The 24,569-nt window shown below is 52.2% G+C and overlaps 1 protein-coding gene across 1 annotated transcript in view; it reads left to right on the top strand.

The window, feature by feature from the left end:
- Window positions 1–24,569, top strand: part of CRTAC1 (cartilage acidic protein 1) — a 138,273-nt gene that overhangs the window by 79,018 nt on the left and 34,686 nt on the right. Inside the window, exons 3-4 of the mRNA XM_037138968.2 lie at window positions 6,242–6,438; window positions 19,631–19,767. Coding sequence (XP_036994863.2) covers window positions 6,242–6,438; window positions 19,631–19,767 — 334 coding nt within the window. The remainder of the gene's footprint in view (window positions 1–6,241; window positions 6,439–19,630; window positions 19,768–24,569) is intronic.

Genomic DNA, 24,569 nt, shown 5'->3' with positions numbered 1-24,569 from the left:
CCTTGTGTGTACATACCTCTGTCTCCTCTCTATGCCCTGCCTTTCTCCCCTGACTGTAATGTTGAACAGCTATATAGTTCTTCATTTTTTCTGTTTTAATTTTAAAAGTTTCTTATTCTTAATTTTCAAAATAGCATATTTTATATTTTTTTTCCAAATTAAAAACTGTATGTACAATGAGCTGTCATCTGTAAACTACTTAGCACAGTATCTAGTATATAGTAGGTAACTAATAATTATTACATCCTATTATCTGGCTTTTCTTTATGTAACTGTCTAAGAGGTTATTTTCTCACATGGGTCAATGATTCTGAACAGAAAAAAAAAGGTTGATCCTCTGTATCTACAACACTTTGTTATTCTCTCCCACTCTTTTCCAAGATAGCAGCTCTTGGCCTCCTCTCTGTCATTACTATTTTTATATCTATCTTTTGGGAACTAATGAAAGGGGGGGTGGCCAAATACCAATCAAGAGACAGGTGGCTCAGTCAACCTTTTGCTCAGCCACCCGATGACATACTGGTGCCTTTCACAGAATGCTTCTCTTTTGTTAAGTCTACATGTATTTACTGAGCACTTGTTGTGCACTAGGTGATGAGGAGGCTGAAGTGAACAAAGCAGGCACACAGTCCCTGCCCTCAACAAGCTTATGGTTCACTGGGAGAAATGGACAATAAATAGGAAACCAAACAAGAGTGAGCCAGCAGGTACAGTGATTAGAATACCCAGGAAGAGAGGATTTCTCTGAGATGCTTTTTAAGGTGAAACCTAAAGGATGAGAAGAAGCCAGAGGGAAGTGGAGAGCGTGTGTGCCAGTCAGAAGGAGCAGTCCCATGAGAGGCCAGGGACTGGGACCGAGCCTGATAGAATGTTGGAACCCATATGGCTGCAGGAGTTCAGCCAGGTGAGCAGCGGACCGAGCTGGGCTCCCAGTCCAGGTGTGATGAGGGGTCTGGGTTCCATTCCAACATAATGGGGAGCCACCAAAAGGGTTTAAGGCAGGAGAATGGCTGGTCTAATTTGCGTGTTTAAAAGATGACTCTGGCTATGGTGTGGGTGGATTAGATTGATGGGGACAAGCGAGGAAACAGAAATGAGGCTCTGCAGAGATGGTGGGGGGGGGGGCGAGGAAAGGAGAGAAGGATTCGAAACATTTTAAGAGGTAGAAATGACAGGATTGGCTGATGGATCAGACGTGAAGACAAGGGGTTGGGGAAACCAAGACTGGCGCTCGGTTTCTGGCTTCAGTGCTTGGGTGTCCGCTGCAGGGCAGAGGGGGATGGGCGATCAATAGTTCCATTGGAGCTGACTCGCGGGTGCTAGGAGAGGTGTCAGGTAGGCAGTCAGATATATGAGCCTGAGCTTGGACTGGGGATTTGGGTAAGAGACATAAATTTGGGAGTTGTCAGTCTTGGGAATGAGTATTATCCTCCAGTGAAGGAGGACAGAGAAAGGAGAAGGAGGCCTCACGCCAGGCCTGGGACTCCAACATGAACAGGGCAGAGAGAGGAGGAAGGACCTGCAAAGGGGGGAAGGGAGAGGGAACCAGAGAGAGAAGAAAAGCCAGAAAAGGATGGCAACCTCAGAGCCAAGAGAGCAGTATTTTAAGAGGGAAGTGGTGAGGTGGAGGCGAGGGAGACAGAAAGGCTGTCCCTAGATGTGGCCACACAAAAGCCAGCAGTGATGGCAACAAGAGCAGCTTGGCTGGAATTGGAGTGGGAGGAGGAGGGTGTGGGTTAGTGTGGGACAAATAGGTGGTGAGAAAGTGGAGACGGCTTGTGAAGACAACCCTGGGAATGTTAGTTGTGAAGGGGAATAAAGAAATATACCCACACAGGATGAGCCATCAGGTGTGGTGTTTTGGGATGAAAAATACTCGAGTGTGTTTGGAAACTCTCAAAGTGATCGCTGGAGAGTGAGACACTGTGTCTTGGTTGTTTTTGTTTTGTTTTGTTTTGTTTTTGATAATGATGAGAACATACAATTGAGTGACTCTTCACAGTTTACCGAGTGTTGTCACACACTCTCTCTCATCCTCACAGCCGTCCTGTGAGTTATGTAGCAGCCCCAGATAACAGATGAGGAGGCTGAAGCTTGGAGAAATTGAGTGATGGGCTCAAGGTCAGTGCCAGAAAGCGGCAGGGACAGGAGCCCACTCCCAGGCTGCTCTGAGCCCAACCCTCAGATCCCTCCTTGCCCACAGCAGCCCTGACCCCACGGGCTGGCTCCGACATTGGATGCTACTCACACAAGTATGGGTTTTGCCCTGCTGGTGTCTCTCAAGCAGACTTTCCAATCGGCACCAAACCAATCACTTCTGCCTGCTGGCCCAGCCTTGGATATTATAAAGTCACATCTCCTTTTTAAGAACATGAACACTGTCCCACTGCTAACCCCATTTCACAGAGTCTCAAGGCCTCCTGAACTTCTAGAAGCACCCCGCAATTTCTAGCAGGTGTCAGAGATGGAAGCAAGAAATCTCACATACCGTACGCTCATCCCCCAGGGGTGTGAGAACTGACAGCCCAGAGGGACTGCAGGTAGATTAGCAACTTCGGCTAATCTCTATACCTCAGTAAAAGTACCCACAGTTTTCACATCTGTAAAATCATAGGATCATCATGAGGAGGAAATGAGATAGAAGGGTGTTTAGCACCTGGTGACTCCTCTATCGATGCTGCCTATGATTGTTTTTATTTATTCATCTACTCACTCACTCTTGCATTGGGACATTTGTTGGGCGCCTTTTCTATGGCAACCCTTGCTCTAAACACAGCAAATATAGAGACATATCTACATGCTTCTGGAGCTCAAGAAACACATGAATTAATGAGGGAAGTGATGTGGGAAACACAAACAACCCTGCCCTTGCAGGAATGAGTGACATGCAAAACCCAGTGCATATGCAGAGAACAGATCACATCCAGCTGAGACAGTGGCTGGGCAGAGTTCATGGGAGACAGGAGGGTGGGGAGAACATTCCCCACAGAGGGGACAGCTGCAGCTGAGCAGAGTCACAGGAGTCCAAAAGGGCAGATCCTATTCGGAAACCCAACCAGAGCATCAGGTCTGTGCAGAAAATGGGGAGGGAATCAGGCAGATTATCCTGGGGGAAGACTGTGAGAACTCAGGCATCAGTTCAGCTTGACTGACAGCTAAGGGCAGCCTGGGCAGAGGGAAGGAGTGGCAACTCCCTCCATGCATTGGCCCCAGAACACTCCGTGGATTGTCAAGAACTCTACCTAGGAGCTGTTGGTCTGGTATTGTGTCTATAGCCCTAGGGTGGGGGTGGTGGAGAGAAGGGGAGAGGGTGTCTTATTCACTCCAGGCTGCCATGTAGGTTGGGTGTGACTGTAGTTCTCACTCTACAACAGATGGAGGAATGTGAGCCAACCTAGTAACCCCACCCTACAGGAACTAGTACCCCCAAATCTTCAAAGCAAAGGTGGTACAGGGCCATCTGCTTGCCCAGGGTCACCACCATGGGAGCAGGGACCTTGTGTACATGCCCATCATTCCAGATTTAGAAGGAAAGGACTAACCCCCAGGATTTGCTGGCTCCAGAGGGTGGTAAAAACATGCCAGGAGACCAGAAGGACAGAGATCGAAAAAGGGACATCAAGGCTGGACTTGATGTCTCCCACCCATGGCCTGGGGGAAAACGCACCTGCTCTGCCCATCCCCTAAGGTCAGGAGACTCGTAGACTGAGAAATGCAGACCCAGAAGGGCTCTCACAGAGCTGCTAACCCAGTGCCTTTTCAACACTGGCTCTGGAATCCCTGATTTAAACAACATTGGATGGAATGGGCTGCATAAAATAAAATGCATCAAAATGCTTGTATTGAAACTGAGAGTCCAGGGCCCAGAGTCCTGCCCCCACAGCCATAATTGGCCACACATTTTGATTCAGTCCAACTCTCTTGTTTTGCAGAACAGAAACCTAGAACATGGGTCTCTGACCAGCCAAGGTCACAAAGCTCATCTCTGGCATCTCTTGTCAAGACCTGCAAGAAGTGAATGAAATCAAGGATGAGAAAGCCCTTCGTAAACTGTAAAGTGCTGTAAAAGCGAAGGGTTGTTATCGCCACTGTTTACATGAGGTCCTGGGGCATTTCTTGTAGTTGCTACTCTGGAGGGCAGGTGTTGCCAGAAAGAAAACGCGGAACCACTAGCATTGGCATCATGGGCAACACAGAAAGAACACATGATTTGGATCCTGGAAATGGGTAGAGGCCCAGCCCTACTATGTATGAGCTGTATAACCTTGGACGGCTCACACTGCCTCTCTGACTCTCAGTTTCTTTTTCTAGAAAAACGCTTACCTACCTTCCTTCTGGGATTATGTGAGACAAAGCGTGTGAAAGTGCTATACCAGGCCCAGCACCCTTGGACTACGGTGTCTTATAGAAGCAGCAGGAATGGTCATAAACAGAACTGGAGGCTTAGGGGACTAGTTTTTAGCACTCAGAGGCACTTCTTGTCCTTGGGAGCTGGTGCCAGCTGCTGACAGTGCTGGAACCCACAGTCTGTCTCTCCTGCCTAGACACATCCCCTAGGTCATGCTGTGCCCTCATCACAGCCCTCAGATGCTCTTTGTCAAGACGTCTAAGTCCCAAACTTCCAGCAGCAGGTGCTGACTCAGCCCCCACTGAGCTGTCTCCCTGTGCACACATTGTGGGTGCCAGAAGGCACCTGGCCAGTTGTTCAGCATCCCCCAAACTTTTTTGGCTTTACACTTTGGTGACAGAGGAAAGGGCCAAGTTGGATCCCTTTCAGGAAAGCAAGAAATGATTTCTCTCAAAAACCTTGGAGAGTTCTTCCCGCCCTCCCCCGAAAGTTCTCCGCCCAGGACCATCAGAGGCTGGCAGCTGAACAGAGATGTCCACGCTCAGGTTAAAACGAAGGCAGAAGGTGGGGAACTAATTGATAGGGGTTGACTGGGCTGCTTCAGAGAGCCTGGCAAGCCGGTTTCCAGGAGCGGGAGGGAGCCCTCAGACTCCATGGCTGTGCTGTCTGGGGAGGGACCTGGGACATGCTGCTTTCTCCAGAGGGAAAGGCAGCAGGAGGAACATAAGCCTTTATGACTCAGATGTGAGCTCTGAGGTTTCACTCATTCCGTCATTCAACAAATATTTATCACCTGTCGTATGCCAGGCACTGTTGTGGGGCCAGGGATACAAAATAGAAAGTTGTACCCACATGGAGCTGAATTCCAGTGGGACTGGTCAGAGAAGGAACAGATAACCGGGAAGATGCAGACTGTCTGCTGGCGGTAACGGCCGTGGTGAGAGGGAGCAGGGGGAGGGGAGGAAGGGGTGAAGGCTGGTGGTGGGCGAGCACAAGTTTCTGGACGGGGGCAGGAAGGCCTCACTGAGAAGGAACAACTGAGCCTGGGCCCGAGGGAGGTGGAGGGAGCGGCGAGGCCGTGCGGCTGCAGCAGAGCGAAAGGAGAGGGGCGAACATTGATCAGAACCTCAATCTTTTGGTTTGAGTTTCATAGAAAAAGAAATCCAGCGAGTCTGCCTAGTGCCTTTAGATGTGTTCATACTTTCCCATCTAAGGTGTGAATTTTATACTTACTGTTTCAATGTTGGGACTTTCCATCAGGAGAGAGCCATCCCAGACCTCGATGACAAAGCCTCTCTGCTCTTCCTCGGCTCATTAGCGCAAGGGCTCTTGGGATGGCACGAAGGGCCTGCGAGGAGTCCCAGCACCTGGCTCTTGTGAGCTGCGTTACCCTGGGAAGGGCACTGACCTCCCCTGAGCCTCAGTTCCCCTGACGAAGCTCATCAGTTGCTTCATCTGTTAAATGGGTTAATTATACCACCTCCCTCCACTCCCTCACTTAATTGTTGTTACATTTAATGAGATCATAAATAGGAGAGTGCCTTTTACATTGAAACGGGCAAGGTCAATGCCTGGGAGTTTCTTGTTTTCCTCAACAGGGCCTGTGGTGAGGGGTTCTTCCTGGCTTCCCACCCCCCCACTCCCCTGCGCCTCACATTTTGTCCCACGTGGGCCCAGCTGACTCTCCCTTCGCCTGGACCCATGTCTGATTCAAGGACACGCATCAAACACCCAGGGACCCCCACACCAAGGCTGCTGAGGGTCCCTTGGGTGTGCTGTGGGGCTAAATTGCCCCACACTGACCTCTCTGGGACCACTCTGAGCCATTGCTGATCAGGTGGAACCAGGTGGCCCAGCCGCCCCTCCCAGCATCCTCTTCCCCTTCTCCTCCAGGTACAATGGTCCCAACCTGGTTCTGAAGTACGACCGGGCCCAGAAGCGGCTAGTGAACATTGCTGTGGACAAGCGCAGCTCCCCCTACTATGCGCTGCGGGACCGGCAGGGCAATGCCATCGGGGTCACAGCCTGTGACATCGACGGGGATGGCCATGAGGAGATCTACTTTCTCAACACCAATAATGCCTTCTCAGGTAAGGGGTTGGGGCCTCAGGCCTCTTCCTGCTGCCCACCTTCATCCTCCTGGCACCAACTGGGGGCAGGGCTTCGGGGACCCTGGTCCTCCTCAGGCTACTGTCCGGGCCTGCCTCCAAGGACCTTGCTCTGTTCCAGCAAGAGGACCCCTTCTCCTGTGCGTGAAGCTTGCTCTCATCTCTGGGCCTGGAGTGGAGGGCCTTGAGCGAGGCCCTGCCTAGACACATCCCTAGACTCACCTTCAGAGTTCATGTCCTTCCGCCCCCTCCTGTTCTCTCCCTCCCCACTGCTCCTGCCTGGCCCCCACCACTCAGCACATCTCACCCAGGTGGCCACCATAGCCAACAAATGGTCCCTTGGAATTGCCCTCCATGCTGTTTTGAGCGGGGGGCTTTCTAAACTGCTTTGAAATCTTTCAGTGGCCCCCACAGCTTTCAGCTGAGCGCCTTTATTCACAAATTCCGACCAAGGACCTACTCCATGCCAGACGAGAGGTGCTGGGTGATATGGGAACCTCTTGGAGGAAGACAGACCTTCAGTTCACGGGCCCTTTTCTAGCCCAGAGCATTCGTCCGAGTCACCACAGGGGTTGTGTGTGAATGCGGATTCTGACTCAGCCGTTCTGGGCGGGGCGCGAGACCCTGCATTGCTCACACACTCTTGGGCTATGACGATGCTGTGGGGCCAGGGACCACACTTTGAGTAACACAGTCCAACACACCAAGGAATGGAGGAAGGAAATTGATGCCCAGAAGGCTAAATAATAGTGACAATAATGATGACAGATAGTACTTAAATAGCACCTACTGCATGCCAGGCCCTGATCTAAACACTTTATTTTTTTTAATTTTTTTATTGATTATGCTGTTACAGTTATTCTATTTCCCCCTTCATTCCCCTCCACCCTACCCCCCCATCCCTACCATTACCCCCCTTTAGTTTATGACCATGTGTCTCAAGTTCTTTAGATTCTTTATTTCCCATACTATTCTTGCCCCCCATCTATTTTCTACCTACTGTCTATGCTACTTATTTTCTGTACCTTCTCCCCCCTTCTCCTCCTCCCACTCCCCTGTTGCTAACCCTCCTTGAGATCTTCATTTCTATGTTTCCACTCCTGATCTAGCTGTCCTCTTAGTTTGCTTTTGTTTTAGGTGTGGTTGTTAATAACCATGAGTTTGCTGTCCTTTCACTGTTCATATTTTTTATCTTCTTTTTCTTAGATAAGTCCCTTTAACATTTCATATAATAAGGGCTTGGTGATGATGAACTCCTTGAATTTGATCTTATCTGAGAAGCACCTTATCTGTCCTTCCATTCTAAATGAAAGTTTTGCTGGATAGAGCAATCTTGGTTATAAGTCTTTGGATTTCATGACTTGGAATACCTCTTTCCAGCCCCTTCTTGCCTGTAAGTTCTCTTTTGAGAAATCCGCTATAAACACTTTATAATAATCATCTCACTTAAGCCTCACAGAAGCTCAATAAGGTAGGTACTAGTGTATCTCACTTTATAGTTGAGGAAACTGAGGCATAGAGAGACCACATGACTGCCCAAGGCCACATAACTTATAAGTACCAGGACCCAAAATCAGTCAGGGCCTGACTCCAGCTTCATCCTTTCAATCAAGACACTATGGCCTCCCTCAGTCCCGTGTCTTCCAGGCCCAGCAGAGATCCTGGCTCATACTGGGCACTCAGTGTTTTCATGAGTTGAGGACTGTGTTCTTGGGGCTGCAGGTGGCCCCCAGCCCCACATTCTTTCAGGCCTGACCTTGGCCCACTAGCATGAAGTCTTCTCCTGTGGGGCCATGACATCTGCAGGAAGTCTCAGGCCAAGGCGTCCTCCTGAAGGATGCTGGACCTCGTGTCCCTGTAAGGCCAGCTTGGACGTGCACTGGGTTCTTCCAGATGGAAGCAGCCTATTGTGTTGGTCTAGACGACACCTTGTGCTTCACACCTGTGTCTTCACCATCCTAACCTCCTGCAGGCAGCTGATTGCCTGACTCTAAGGACCTCCTTGCCTTCCTCTCCCCTCTTCCTACATGCACGGGCTGTCGCCAGGACCCATAATGTTTCCCCTACTGGTTGTTGAGCCCAAGCCAGGGTCCAACCCCTAGACTACCCCTGATGTTGAGCCCTGCCAGTTGCACGAATGAGAGGGGACAAGGTTGGGGCCCGTGCCAGGGGCAGGAGTGGGCAGGGCTGGCTGGCTGGCAGCCAGGCTTGTGCAGCCAAGAAACAATGAGCCACAGTCCCGCGTGGTGTTTTATGGGTTTTCATCTCATCTTGCCACCAAGTGAAGCCTGAGAGATAGTAATTATCCCTACACAAATATCAGGGCATGATTACCCAGCTGGATTTACTGCCCTCTTTCCAACCAAGCCAAGATTGGATTAGGACACAATTAATTGATAGGCTGATCAACCCTTTAATGTGGGGCAAGGTCAGGAGGGGAGCAGCAGCAAGGGACAGCGGAGGAAGGGGCGAGTCCGCAGGAAGGCCCTGGAGGGCAGGGAAACCGAAACAGGGAGAACTGTGGAAGGAAGGGGGGTGTTCAACACGGGCCCTCCTGGCAAGATGCCAGAGGAAGGGCACACTCTCCTCCCTACTCACTAAGCACAGAGCACCTGGGCTGGGACCTGTCAGGTGTCTCTGAAGCTGCAGCCCCTCCTACTTTCTTAGAGTGTCCTCCTTTGCGACTCCTAGAGCAGTGGCGCTCAGCCAAGGCTGCACATTAGACTCTCCTGGGGAGCTTTTAGCACATCCAGTTTGCAAGGGGCACCCCAGTCCAACTCAACCTGAACCTCTGGGATGCAACCCACTTGTCAGATCTCTAGGTGACTCCCATGTGCAGTTGAGATGGGGGGCCACTACCCCAGAGCCACATTAGCTCCATGCTCAGCCTAACCACAGCCCCTTTCATTCACTAGTGCATTCATTCATTGGACAAGTATTTATTGAGCACCTGCTGTGTGTCCCAGGCGTTATTCTAGACACTGAGGATGCCCCAGTGAATGAAACAGAAAAATCCGGCCCTCATGTTTACACGCTGTCCCCAGCATGGCCTTATATTTCTCTGGGTATCTGACTTCCCTTTCCCAGGCCCCTGGACTCTAAGCTCCTTGAGGGCAAAATCCCTGTGTTGATCCTTTTGTGCATCCCTCTGGTCAAGCCAGACCTTGAGCATCCTAACAGCCCAATTAACTCTTAATAAATAAATCCAGGAAGAACAGACAAGACACGAGCCATTAGGCCTGAAAGAAGGTTTGCCAACAAAGGGGAGGGGAGGGAGACAGGCAATATGGAGCCCCCAGAAGGTCCCGGGCTTCCTGGGTTTGGGGGTCTAGGGGTTACCCTCAGAGAGGCTGGAGCTGAGCCCCGAGGGCTGGGACAAGGATGATGGTGCCCAGCAGCCTCAGTCCCAGGCGCGCACCTCCCAGTGACCTTGTGTGGTTTGAGGGATGTCTGTGGGTTTGAGTTAATTTTTCAGTTGAGTGATTCAATTGATTCATTGACAGTGGGTGGGGTGTGGAGCCGGGACATTTGTGTTGCGTCAGCACTTCCCTGGGTCCAGCTGGCATGACACTCAGCCATTGCCACCTCGGGGAACCCAAGGTCCTCTCCCGGGGGCCCCAGCCAGCCCTGTCTGCCCACGGCATACAACCGGGGGCTCCTTTAGCCTGCACACGAGTGTCAGACAGGCCTGTGGAAGGACAAACCCTGTCTCTTTCTCCGCCAGGAGTCCCTGGAAGAGGGCTGAGACCCTGAATCCCAGCAGTGTCCCATGGGGGTCAGTTTGTATAACCTGGGATCCGCCTTTACTTACTGGGTGACCTTGGGCAAGATATTTGACCTCTGTCAATCTCGACCCTTTCATCTGTAGAATATGGAAAATCATATCAACTTCATAAGCCCAAGTGCAAAGGCTCCCTAGACTCTATACATACAGTCATTACCATTGCCTACAACACCCCTCCTGACATGAGCCAGGTTGCCTTTCTGACCTCGTTTCCTCTTCCTCTTGCTCACCACCTTCCCACCTGAGGCCTTGGGCATGCTGATTCCTCTACCTGAAATGCTTTTCCCACCACTGTTCTCAGGGCTCTCTCCTTACCTTCATTCAGGCCCCTAATCAGATGAGGTCTTGGTGTGGCTCAGTGGATTGAGTGTGAACCAAAAGGTCATCAATTTGATTCCCAGTCAGGGCACATGCCTGGGTTGTGGGCCAGGTCCCCAGTAGGGGGTGTGCGAGAGGCAACCACATATCTCTCACACATTGATGTTTCTCTTCCTCTCTTTTCTCCCTCCCTTCCTCTCTCTCTCTCTAAAAAACAAACAAACAAACAAAACAAAAAACAAAAAAAACCCACCTAAATAAACTCTAAAAATAAAACAAAATCAGACCCCTATCACTGCTTATGCCCTGAATTTGCCTGATTTATCTTCACAGCATTTTCCATTGTCTGAAAGTGTGCTACAGATTTTGTGGGGGCCATCTCTGCTACTCTCCTCCTAAACCTCACAGGGATAGAGACTTTGTCATGTTTGCTGCTGTATCTCCAAGACCAAAGAAGTTTGTGTGTCACTTAGTAAACATTTAATAAATATACTTGACTGAACAACTGGGATAAAGAATGAAAAGCACTTCTGGTGTCTAGGACTCAGTAAACACCCTCTAAGCCACAGTTGTTATAATTCTCCCTCTGGAAGCATCCTGGGCAGAGGAACCAAATGCCTCCCTCCTAGTCCATGGGAGAGAGAGAGAGAGAGACACTAGTAGCAGAAAGAGAAAAGGACCATATGTAAACAACACAGCACCCAGATGGTGGTTCTATGGGCCTGGGTCAAGGGTTAAGAACTGGAGAGAAGACGAGAGGGAGAGAACAGAGGAAGACTCACCACAATGCCTGGGCCGGGAAACCAGCTTAGGGTTCACTGGCATGGAAAAATACACGCGAGTTTGTTCCAGGCAACGGTGAAAACCACGTAGAAAAGTGTGGGGGGCAAAGAGGGAGGAGGGGGCAGTTCCAGCACCTCCCTCCACAGGATCCCAGGATCCCAGGACCTCCTGCAGTTCCCAGTCAGAGCCCGTCGGCTGGGGTCCTGCACTGACCACCCAGCTGCTGCATGCCATGGCCCTGACCTTTCTACCCACGTGGTCTGGGGTGACAGGGGTGTGGGTACAGGATGAGTCAGCGCGAGCTGTGAGCAGCACCGTTCTTCTCATTCATCTTCACTCATTCCGTCAGGAGAGTCGTCCCCGCCCACCTGCTGTCTTCAGTCTACGCACCTCCCTGCTTCTCTACACAAACAGTGCCCTGCTCTGCTCACAGTGCGGCCCCTTCCTTCTTTCCTTAGCAATCAGTTTTGAACATTTTTTCATGGCAGCAGGCTAAGAGCTTTCTCGTTTTTCACGGCTACCTCGTTCCCCATGGTACGGATTTGCCATCCATTGAATTCATCCCCCATTGACAAACACTTAGACTCCTTGAGATCTGGGGCCCTTACCAGCAGGGCCACCACATCAGCAGTTTGCGTGACATGCTACCTTCCACCACGGCAGGCGTTTCTCTGTAAGTTCATAGAAATGGGATTGTTACAGCAAAGGAATATACACGTGTGCGGATCTGACCATCGTGGCCAAATCGTGCTCCACGGGGACATGCCCGTCCGCCCCGATGCAAGTGAGCATTTCCCAGCATCCTCAGCAACAAACACAACATGTCGTCATTTTAAAAAATATTTTCCAATATGATAGGAAATATTGGTACCTATGTTTAGTTTTCATTTTCATTTTTCTTAAAGGGAGTGAGGCTGAGCATATATTTATATATTCGAATCTCTTGTCTGCTTGTAGCCTTTACCCATTTTTTCTTATTGATTTGTAACATTTCATTATAAATTAGGAAAATTAGCCCTCTGTCTGCAATACATGTTGCAAGTAGTTTCCCCTCGTTTGTCATTTTTCTTTTATCTTTGCACATGGTGGTTTTTGCAATGCAGAAAATTTGGATTTTTATGGACTTGGATTTATCACCCTTTTCTTTGATGGCTTCTGGGCTCTGTGTTATACTTAGGCCTTCAGCAGGGGCTTTTGTAACTTCTTGGGGAGGAGGCATCGGTCACTGTGCCAGAGAGAAGAAAGGCACCGGGGCGGGAGGCACTTCCAGCCTCCTCTGCCTACGCAGCAGATGAGCCATCTGCTCCGGAGCGTGAGCGCTCCCATTGTCCAGAGCTCCGCCACACAGACCCAGTGCCAGCTGCACCCAGATGCTCTACACCTTGCTACTCAAAGTGTGTTCCGCAGCCCCTCAGCACTGGCAACAGCAGGAAGCTCCCAAATATGCAGATCTCGGGCCCCACCCCAGACCTCCTGGGCCAGAATCTGCATTTTAGCAGGATGGCCAGGATTTCCTGTGCCTGGTAGAGCTGGGGATGCACGGCTCTGTGTCTCGTCCTCTTTTCCTGGATCCTCTAGGTTCTAGGGTGTCCTGATCCCCAGCCGTGTTTCCCTCGGAGGCACAGCCCTGACTTTCGGCTCACCCAGCGTGGCCCCACTTGGGGAGATGAGCTCCTTAACTACTCAGGCTCCGGGCCCCCACTCCTACTCTGCCTCATTCACACGTGGCCCCATAAGCAGGAAGAATGGGGTGAGGCTGTCAAAGCAGCAGCATCCTGGGGCCCGGAGGACATTTTCTCATAACACAGAACTAGGTTTCTTGGCAACCAAGGACTCCCCTCATGGCCCCTACCCCAGGTCTTTGATGTGGGGCAGGGGTGAGGGGAGAAGAGGGGCTTTGCAGTCAGACCGCAGCTGGAAGTTCACTGTTGCCCCTTAACAGCTGTGCAAGGCAAATGATTTTATTGTCTGAGCTCCAATTTCTCTCTGTAAAATGAAGACTCTATCTTCCTGGTATGACTATGCAGAGGGCTGAATAAGCTAATGTGGGGGAGCACTGGGCAGGGGCTAATCAGGTTTTTCTCTTCATCCCAGGATGGAAGGGAAGACAGGGATCAGAAATACTGGGGGACCCAGGGAAGCCTGGGTTCATTCTCTTTAAAAATGTCTTCTGCCCCTGGGGCCATCACTACTTTGCTGGTTTTTCTGGACTAAGTTTTGTGAAGCATTTTAGACTCGATATTGCAGCTGCCTCCTGGGGTGTGACCCATTAAGGACCTTCAGTGGCCATGCCCTGTAATTGCCCTGATGATCATGATGGCAGCAGGGGCGGAGGAAGGTGGTGACGATGGTGATGGTAGTGGTGGTGTTATTATTATTTCTCGAGCTTACCATGTGCCATGTGTTGTTCTAGTTTACTTACATTATCTAATTTAATCCTTACAACAACGTAATGAACAGGTGGCCATTCTCATTATCCCATGTTACAGAGAAGAAAAATACAAGTTCATGAATTGCCCGAGGTCAGCCTGGGCTGCTGATGTTGCCAGCTACCTCCCTAATCCTGCTGTTTGGCAGTAATCCCTCTGCCTTATGAATGAAGTTGCAGGCTGGGCCTCTGCCCTGCCACACGCGTTCACTGACCCTTCTTTGCCACCAACACCAGGCCATGACTCAGGTCATCTCCCTGAGGTCGGGCAGCCCCTGGGGGAGGGGTCACTCAGGCCAGTAAGCCTTAGGAAGAGCCCTTCATGGCCCAGACTCACTATCCCAGTGGCTTCAAATTGCCCCATGGGGACAGAGCTAGGTGTGGGGGGGATGAGAGGGTGGTGAATTGTCATTTGCTTGAATTACATCACTGCCATTGATGCAGAACCTTCTTTCCTATGTGTCTGGTGGTGCCTCCATCTCCACCCCTTTTCCTCCTCCTACACTCCAGTGCAGCTGCTCCCTGGGACTCAGTCTGTGGCTCTGGTCTTTCCCTTCTGCCCCAGCTCGGGCCACACTGCTCTGCACACTGCCATCCCTTGTGGCCGGTGACCTCTTCGACATGCCTTCTCAGCCACCCTATAGACCACCTCACAGCAAATGTTCTGCAGGCAAGCGCCTGCCCCCACCCCGCCCCCAGCCCGAAGGCCATGCCCGCACATGGTAGACCACTTCCCTGCTCTGACCTGCCACATCCAGCCAATCCCTCTGCCCTCCGGCACCCAGCACTTTCTGACACTCATCGTCATCACCCTGGATTGCGTGAGCTGCAACAAAAGTAGCCGCCGCACTTAATTTTCTCCCTTGCTTGCCCTCCACTCACTTCACTGCCAGGGCAACCTTCTGGAAACAATGCCTTTGCAGGTCAGAAACCACCCATGAGCCTCTGCCCTCAGTCCCGGCAGGAGTGGGTCTCTGCTGCCCTCCTACATGTCTCCATCTCCACCTGCACAAACCTCCTCTCTAGGCAAACTCTGCGCCTCTGTGTGTGCCACCTGCCTGCCTAGTACGCCACCTCCTCCTCTCTGCTTGGCTAAGCCACCGAGTGCAGGGCTCAGAAGCACAGGCTTTGGAGTCAGAAAGACCTGGGTTTGAATCTGCCTCCACCATGTACTAGCTCTGTGACCTTGGGCAATTGACTTCTCTGCCCCTCAATTTCTCCATCAGAAAAATGAGCTTACACTATCTCTCAGGGTAGACACAGGGTTTAGTCAAGATGATGGTGGTAAAGGGGAATGCTTCCTGTAAAGCCTGGCCGTGCCAAGTGCTGTGTACACCAGAGTCACTGCTGTGTTACTCTGACCCTTCAAGTCCCCTTTCAGGTGCCTCCTCTACCATGAAGCCCTCCCTGACCACTGTAGCCTTTTCCATCCTGATTTCACAGCAATTCCAGGGTGTACTGTCCTGTCCTGCTCTGAGGGGTTCTGCCAGCTGTGGGATTTCAGGCAAGTCCCCTTGCCTCTGTGCCTCAGGTCCTTCATCTGAGGAAGTAAAATGGGCATGAAAATAGTACCCATCTTGTGGGATTGTGCTAAGGGTTACGAGGGAGGGTCAATCTGTGAAGTGCCTGGCATACAGAAAGCACTGTAGGAATATTAAGTGGCATGAGTTTTACGGTTCCCTGGCATCTCCTCTACCCACCTATCCCTCATGCTGTCAAACGAACTGCGAGCGCCCTGAGTCAGGGGCACAGGCTCCTGCTTCCCTGGGGCCTCCCCCAGCACCAAGCACTCAGCAGGCCCTGGCCTCACCCACTGGGCCTTCCCACCTGGCTGCCTGCAGCCACTGACAGCTCCTCTGAGCTCTGAGGCCTTCAAGGCTCCTTTAATGCCAAGATGCCAAAGTCAGAGTGGGAATGGGAGTCCCCAGAAGTACCTCTCACAGGGGCTATGGCCCTCAGAGCCTTTGTCCTAAAACACTGTCCTGCTTCTCCCAGGCCCCTGCCCTCTCGGAGTCTTCCTCAGGGACTCAGGAGAGCCCCTCTCTCCTGCGATGAGCAGGCTCTCCTCTCCTGGAGCAGCTGCTCACCCCCCTCCCCCCGACTCAGTGAAGGACCCCAGGGCCAGGGCAGAGTGCAGCTGCAAGGAGCCGGAGGCGGGATTGGGTGCTCACATGGGCCAGGGGCCAGTGCTGGGTGTTTATTGCCAGTGCCATCGACCCGCACAGCTCACTCTTTATCTGTCTTCCTGACACACCTAATTACCCAGGTTGCAGCTGCCAGAGCGTTTGCTCTTCCTAAATCACGGGCTCCATCCCTCCCGTCACCCAGGCCTCGGGCCTGTGCCTGCAGAAGGGCTGCCATTGATTTTGCCATTCCCATTTATGATCTACAAGGCTCTGCATCGCTGCTGCACATTTTACCTTAATTAGTTTATTCTTCTGGGTGTCCTCAGTCAGCCCGGAAGCCAGGGAGCTGGAACGGGGGAAGAGGCCAACGGCACTGGACACCCTAAGCCCTCCGGCCACAACGCCCAGAGCCTGGCCAGATACCAACACCCTAGGACAGCAGTTTGCTAAGGGCAGACTAGTTCTACAGGATGCTAGTAGGTGAACTGTGAAAAGGGGTTTCATGGCCAAGTTCATCTGGAAAAGGCTGGATTCAACAAAATTAAGCGGATAATTTACTGCAGGACTTTTCGAAGTTTTAACAGACTGATGTCCATTGTGAATCTCTAAGAGGACACTGCATGGTGTGCTCTTCCCCAAATTCCAATGGTCATGAAGCCTTTTCTCCAGGCAGCTCACGGAGAACAGAGTTCCACAAAGCACACTTTGGGGAATGTTGCCTGGGTGGAATTGGAGGTGTGGAGGCAAACAGAGGGGCGCAGGTACCCTGGGCCCGTGTTGTCCTCTCGTCTAGCTGCTGCAGGTACTCAGAGGCTCCAGCGATTTCTCCCACTGAACGCAGAGGTGCCCATGAGAGCGGTGCAGAGCCCCAGTTGCTGGCAGCTGCCCTCTCACCTGGCCCAGGCTCTGGGAGAGTTCAACCTCGATATTTCAGGGGCACTAGGCTAGCTGGAAGGACAGTCGAAAGGGGCCCTTAGTTTGACAGAAACAAGCAAGGGTCACTGACTATTGATGAAGACTGGAAACTGAGCAGCCTACAGGGCCACTCAGAGGCCCCCCCCCGCCCAGGCATCAGGAAGCGCTGGCCGGGCTGCCACTGCCTGGGGGGGGGGGGGGGGGGGGGCAGCTGTGAGGATGCAGCCCGGGTCCATGGTCCTGAAATCCAGAGCTCTCTGAGAGCCTCAAGTACTTTTTTTAAGTTTGTGGGGAAAATGAATTGACAGTAAACCCTGCCCTGAGCTGTCATGAGCTATTTATGGCTTTACTTATCCTATTTCATGTGAATATTCATATATTTCTCTGCAGAAACATTAATGTAGTTAATTATGGGGTGCCGCCCCAGTCTCTCCCTGCTGGGGTGTCATGTGATAAACGGGATGTGCACAGTGCTACATCTCTAAAGTACAAAGTCTCTAAAGTACAAAGGAGAAACCTCAATTTGCAAATCCCTCTGGTCCCCAGGGATTACCATAAGGGGCAAGCAGCCCAGGAGTGCCTGACCAGGTAACTCCCACAGCAGTGCTGTGGGGAGGGGCGGGCAGCTGTCTTCCCTGGCTCTCACAGAGGACACCAAGGCTGGGAGGAGGGAAAGAACCAGCCCAGGGCCCCGAGCTCCCGCAGTCAGAGTAGCACCTGTGCTTCTGTGGCGCAGGCTTCTCAGGTGCCCAGAGGGCACCCCTCTCAATTCGCAGCAGCTCTGTGCAGAGCCCAGCTGCAGCTCCTCGGCCCAGGCCTCCACCTGAACAGACACCTGCGTTCCCCCAGCTCTGCCTCCTGCTCAGCTTGTGAAGGGCCTCCCCTTCCTTGGGAGCACCAGGCGCAGCGGCAGGGCCCTGCTCCGATGCCAGCCCCAGGGTGTCTGGCAAGCAGCCCTGAGACCCCACGGGCTGTGCACCAGCCTCCGTGGGCCCCTGTGGTGTTAGGAAGCCCCCACATGAGGCCACTCAGACAGCAAACCGTTTTGTCCTCTCTCAGGCAGTGCCACCTGAGGGGTCCTTCGTACGAGACCGCCTTTACCCACACATCTGCTCACTCACACTTACTTTCACACCCACTCATTGTCACACGCACACTCCCTCACATACGATCTCTCTCACTCTCACTGTCCTCACTCCCCAATTCACACTCATTCTTATTCATTCATTCAGCCCCACGCTGACACTCCCCAAACCCCCACAGTGCAGACACGATGTCCCTGAAGGACCCCGCGAACATCTCATCTGTGAAGTGGGAACAGCTATCTGTCTGACGCTGCCTCTGTGGGGGCTGCTGTGCTAACCTTGAACATGCATCTTCCCACTCACTGCCCCTCATGGTGAACCTGAATGCAGTTGTTGTCATTCCCACTACAAGTAAGGAAACTGAGGCTCAGAGTGCTCGGCACCTTGCCCAAAGCCAACGACTGAAACCTAGAGGTAGAGTCTGAGTGGAACTGAGACTGAGCCTCAGGCTCATTTACCCTAAACTCCGAGGTCTTGACCCCTGCCCATGCAGCTCCCTTCAGGCTACGCCCATGGCCTCACCCTTGGGCCAGCCCAAGAGTCAAGTCCAGTGGCTCTGTCCCCCACTCCACTATCCATAATCTCTGCCTTCCCTGATTCCATCAGCTGCTGCTCTCTTGTGTTTCCTGTGTAAGTCCTTGAGGGCTGGCTGTGATCCTTCCTACAACATGAACGCTTTGGGCCTCATATTTGCAAGAACTAAACTAAGGGCAAGGACAGAGGGGGGTGCTCTGTTTTAGTGGTTTCAGAAGGGCTTGAGCTCCCACTGCCAGATGCTCCCAGAACAAAACCTCTTGGCCATGAATGAGCTTCAGGAGGCCACAAGCCTCCTGTGAGTCCATGTGGCACAGGTGGCAAGCACAAGGCCCGCGAGCCGAATCCGGCCCTCCACACCTTGTTTTATCCACCCGGCATCTTGTTTCTACCCAGCGGCAGCACCAAGCTCCTTGCCCCTAGTTAAGGAGTAGTTACATTTGTACAGTCCTAAAATGACATTCGGCCTTTTGAAGGCAACCGCAAGGCTGATGCGGTCCCCAGTGAAAATGGGTTTGACACCCCTGAATATGGATGGCATGTTGCATGGGGCAGAATCCCTGAGCTGAGGGGCCTTGGCCTCCATCCAGTTCTCAAAGGAGTCGATATCCCAGAGAGATGAAGACCACTACCCTGCCGGGACCTCCCAGGGCTGCCTGAGCACCGAGCCTACTGCCACCTGGTTCCCTGCAGGAGAGGTGGCACACCTGTCATAGCTCAACTTCTGGCCCCTTCCTTGATTAGGACTCAGAAACCCACCCAGGTTCTCCTGAGACCCAAGTCCAGTCCTGCAGGGAACGGAGGGGACAGCCTCTGGAGAAAGACATCCTGGGTTGAGTTTGGGCGCTGAAATATGGGCACCCCAGGCTCTCCCTGCTGATGTTGAGGGAGCACATGCAGACAGTGAAATCCCGTAGGTGAAGGTCATGTCAGCCACACAGTAGCAGTAACGCTTCTTCCATAGTTTCTGAGGCCAGGCTGGCTATTTTCGTAAGCCTCAGAGTCTCTGCTCTCAACCAAAAATACCTGAGTGCCCCCCAAACAGAGGAGTCACACCTGCTGGAGTGGCTGCCGCAAGGAGCACTCACCTTAAGCAGACGACCCATCTACCTGTGGCACCCCAACCCCTGTGGCGGGTACTCCGGCACCCACCTGCACCCTCATCCATCATCCACCAGCCTCCCTCTCCTCCTCTCTCCAGGGGTGGCCACGTACACGGACAAGTTGTTCAAGTTCCGCAATAGCAGGTGGGAAGACATCCTGAGCGACGAGGTCAACGTGGCCCGCGGAGTAGCCAGCCTCTTTGCCGGGCGTTCTGTGGCCTGTGTGGATAGGACGGTGAGTTCAGGGGTGCGAGGAGGGCCAGGAGCAGGACAGCAGTGTGAGAGCCCAAGGGGAGCCAATAGGCACATGTCCCCAGACAGAGTGAGGCTGTTGAGGGTGGAGCCGAAGTCTGCACCACCTTGGCAGCTTCCAGCGTCTTGCACCAGTAGGTGCCAGAGTAACAACCAAGACTTGCAAGATGAGTTACAATATACTTCCACGTCACTTCTCCCAGGAGGCCCTCCCAGCCACCAGTGAGGAGACTGGCCAGGTGCTGCCAGCCCCTGAACAGTGTCACTGAGGCCCAGCTTCAGTGACTTACTTGCCTGAGGACCCAAAATGGATTGGTGGTGTGGCTAAGACCAGAATCAGCTCTAAACCTTGTGCTCATTCATTCATTCAACCAATATTTAGAAGTGCCTACTAGGTACCAGGCATGGAGCCATGAGGGCCCCCCGGACGAATGCAAGCATGGCAAAGGGGCTCAGGGTGGGTGAGTGGGAGGTTGCCACAGTGCACAAGTGCTTTAGTTAATCACTGGCTCCACCAATGCTTTCCTGCCCTGCTAGTCCACCCTGCCAGAAGGGTAGGAAGAAAGGCCAAGTGGGGAGGGGAAGGAGCAGCTGCAGCCATCTGCCCTGTGGGGCCACCTCCACTGGGCTTGCATCCCGGCAGCCCCAGCCAGAGCTGGAGGCTTGCTGTGGAGGTGATTTATCCCTCCTGTCACCTGCTCCCCTGCCACCCCCTCCTCGACTTTACAAAACAATCACTAAATCAGGGTCCCAGCTGCTGCCCAGCTTCCACGGGCATCTCTGGCCCCCATCCTGGGGGCCGGGGCGAGGGGGCTGGCTCATTTCAGGACTGAGGTGGCACAGAGGGGATTGGGGATTCAGCGTGAACCTTCACAGCAGAGGCCTCCAGGCCGTGGGAGAAGGCAGGTGCCAGGTATAAATATTTATTTCTTAACAAGCTGGTGCTGAGAAGAGAAGCCAAGCTGGGCTGTGAAGCCACATTTAGCCCTGACCTGAATCAGTGCCACCTGGACTCCTGCCTGGTGGGAGGGAAGGGGGAGATGGCTCTGTGTGCAGCTCCAGAGACTGGGGAGGGTCTGAGGGGTGCCAGGCCCGGCTGCTGCTGGGGGCCTCTGCCCAGTCTCCTACCAGTTTCCTGTCCCAGTCTTTTAGGAACAAGGCTTCCCACACTCTGCTAAGGTGGGAATCTTCTCAAAGCTGGTGGGAGGGCCTGAGGGTTAATCATAAAGAGATGCACTCCCTGTCCTAACAAGGTCATCTGCACACCCACACACTTAGCCACAGGACAAAGGCACCATGTGAAATGCAGAAAGGAAAAAAGGCATTGGCACGCAGCACAGTAGGTGGGCACTTAGCAGCGCCCTCAGTCCCTGCTCAGTCCAAGCCTCAGCCTGTCCACTGCCAGTGGAGGGGTGGCTTTTCTTATTCCACCACCACCTTGGCGGTCCCCGGGGCCTGAGAACTGTGCACGGAGGAAGAGGTCAAACTGAGAGACAGGAATACAGTGTGATGTAGGAAAACACAAAAGCAATCATAGCCATAAAAGCTATCGCTTATTAAACTAACAACATGCCCAGCCCTGTGCTAAGTGCTTTACAAGCATCATCTTACCGAATCCTTATAATAAGCCTATGAGGTAGACATGCTGTCATTATCCCCGTTTTACAGACATGGAAAGTAAGCCTTAGAGCAGTGAAGCAACTTGACCTTGGTCACATAGCCAAGAATTGAGTCCTGCCCCCTGAAAATGAACCACAGACCCTTTTACTCCTCTGCCTCTGGGTGAACTGGTGTCAGTTACAAACTTCTCACCGCAAGTTCTGTTACAGCATTCACCCTGCTCCTTCCTCAGCCCCACAGCCCTACCTGGGGCCCTTTAGTCTACCTGGTCAGTGGTTTTCAATGTGTGCTCCTCGACCAGCAGAATCAACGGGGTTAGAAGTGTAAGTGTTCAGGCCCCAGACCTAGCAAATCAGAATTTTATCCCGCCCTCCAGACCTAGTGAATCAGAACTCCTGGGGGCGGGGCCCCGCAGTCTGGTTTTCAAAGAGCCCTGCAGGTGATTCTGAGGCAGACTTAAGTTTGAGGACCATGGCACCAGGCAAGTGTCTCAACCCCACCGCCCACCATTCTCTCCTTCTCCCCATCCAGCCCTCGTTTGTTCTCTGCCCCAAACCTGGAACAGTGCCTGCCCTTCATCTTCAGCTGCCTCATCACTCACCCACCTTTCTGGATCCAAGCCAAAGCCAATCTCTTACAAGAAGTATCCCCTGATCAATAATGATTATGCCTCATGTTTATATAGCATTTTTATCTTTCAAAGACCTTTCACACGCTCTGTCTCATTTTATCTTCTCAACAACCCTGCCAGGAAGCCGGGAGAATACGATTCCCATTGAACACGTGAAGGGATGTAGCTGAAGGGGCTGAGGAATCCACCTGAGGACAAGGAGCGGGTTAGCCGTGGAGCCGGGGCTGGGACTCAGGCTGATAGCCCTAGGCCATCGGCTCTCTCCTGGACCAATAGCATCAGTGTCACCTGGGAACCTGTTGGAAATGTACATTCTCAGCCCACTCCAGACCTGAAGCAGAAACTCGGGGGCTCAAACTCAGCTTCTACATTTTCACAGGCCCTCCATAGAGTAGGCTAACTGGTGAGACCCACTTCCCTAGACCCAAAGCTGCAGAAACACGGAATGACCTCCCTCTCACCCTCCCAGAAGGACTGTGGTCAAGTTCCCATGAGGATTTCTGCCGTCATCTGCAATGGCCACACACCTGTGCCTGTCAGTTTAACCGCCCAATACAATGCAGTAAGGAACTAGGTATAACTGAAATTTCCAAGTACCCTAATTTTTAGCAGTGTGCATTTCCGCTTATTTGGCTTTAATTGCCCATTTGTGGATGAAATTGCTAACAGCTGGCTGGGTCGGAACGGTTGCAGTGATGGTGCACTTTCCCCTTTGGCCCCACTTGTTCGCTCTTTAGCCAGCCGTTCCACACTCATGTGCCGAGCTCCTGTGGTGGGCAAGAACCTTTCACCGTCCTCCCCTAATCATGAAGCACTGTCAGAAGGAAGCCGTGCATCTCAAATGTCCCTTTTGCATAGGGATCACTTGGGCGTCTTTTGACAATGCAGATTCTGCCCTAGCTGGGTGGCCCAGGTGGTTGGAGCACCATCCCAGACACCAAAGGACTGTGGCTTCAATGCCAGGTCAGGGCACACACCTAGGTTGCTGGTTCCATCCCTGGTCCGAGCACATACGGAAAGCAGCCGATCAATGTTTCTCTCTCTCTCTCTCTTCTCCGCCCCACCTTCCCAACTCTTCCTTCTCTCTTGAAAATCAATAAACATATCTTTGGGTGAGGATTAAAGAAAAAAGAAGTACAGAAAATGCAGGTTCTGATTCAGCAGGCCTGGGGCAGGACCCGAGAGTTCTAACACAGTCTCAGATGCCACCAAGGCTGCTGGGCCGGAGACCCCTCTGAGGAAATCAATTTGCAAAGCACTGGTTCCCAGGGAGCAGGGTAGAGACTCAGGTAAGGGAAAAGAAAGGGCGTGGAAGTCCTTGGGGAAAGTGCTGCCGCCTTCTCCGTCTTTGTCCCCTGACATGCCCTGCCTTGCATTTTACATGCCCGCAACACTGAACAACCTGCGTGTGATTTCCCCAGACACGTCATCCTCTGTCTCCTCTCCGCCTGGAAGGTTCTTTCCCCTCCACTTCACCTGGCTGAGACGCCTTTAGAAAACCTTTTCTGAATTTCCAATGGCGAGGCACCCTTCCTCTGGGTTAGGGACCCTCCTTCTGTGTACCCAGGAAATCCTGTACACACTGCCTCAGTCACATATGGAATTGTGTGATTGTTGATGTGTCTGAGTCTCTCGGGACACCCTGAGGTCTTTCGTTGGCCTCACCCACCAAGTGGCTCCTAATTAGCTTTTCTAAAGAAAATGGTCCCAAAGAAGAGATCGAGTCAGCGACCAGTTAATCGGAACAGGGTTCTGCTCGTGGGGCCATTGGGTAGGAAACAGAAACAAGCAAGAGGGTTGCAAAGAGGGAGTGACGGGGCACTCTTGTTGCCTTGAACTTGGCTGCTTCTCTTGCATCGTTTTGTGTCGACAGCTCGCCTTCAAACTCGATGATAAGCAACCTAAGAACGAAGACCTGGTCTTGAGTGCGTTTGTAGCAGAGTGCCTTGCACATAGTAAGAGCTCAAGAAGTATCTACAATGTGATTAATTAGAGAGAAATGATGTAAAGGTGAGAGGAAAGCTAGAAAACTGTTTCAGAAACTGTGTGGATCTCCTGGGGGAAAGGAGGCATCCATTGGAGAAATAACATCATTATAATGACGGGCAGAAAGGAGCCTTTCATCAGCTGTGTCTCGGGCTACAGAGGAGAGCGACTACGGCAACGAGGAGGATGCAAAGGAAAAAACTAGTTGAGACAGCGTTATAAAGGCAGAAACAGTGTAATAGTTCTTTCTATAATGTGGGGAAAACAAAGGGATGGAAGAGGGAAGGAGGACCCCTGCATTTCCAAGCCTCTCGCACCACCACAACGGAGGGATGAGGAGTATCGGGTAGGGAGGGGGCAGGGCGAGGTCTCGGGAATTTGCTTGTCATCTTGGCTGGAGTGAGCTTGAATGGGGGGAGAGACTGAGAATAATGGGAACTGGTAGATCAATCAATCAGCAAATATTTATTGAGCAGCTACCCTGGCTGGCAGCTGGAGAGAGCTCAGCTGGAGGGAAGCACATTAGAAAATTGTCTATAAAAAGGTGG

The sequence above is a fragment of the Artibeus jamaicensis genome, unplaced genomic scaffold, assembly GCF_021234435.1.
Source record: "Artibeus jamaicensis isolate MK-2021 breed Jamaican fruit bat unplaced genomic scaffold, CSHL_Jam_final contig_252, whole genome shotgun sequence".
In the NCBI taxonomy this organism is placed as follows: domain Eukaryota; kingdom Metazoa; phylum Chordata; class Mammalia; order Chiroptera; family Phyllostomidae; genus Artibeus; species Artibeus jamaicensis.
This window is presented reverse-complemented; position numbering and strand designations above follow the sequence as displayed.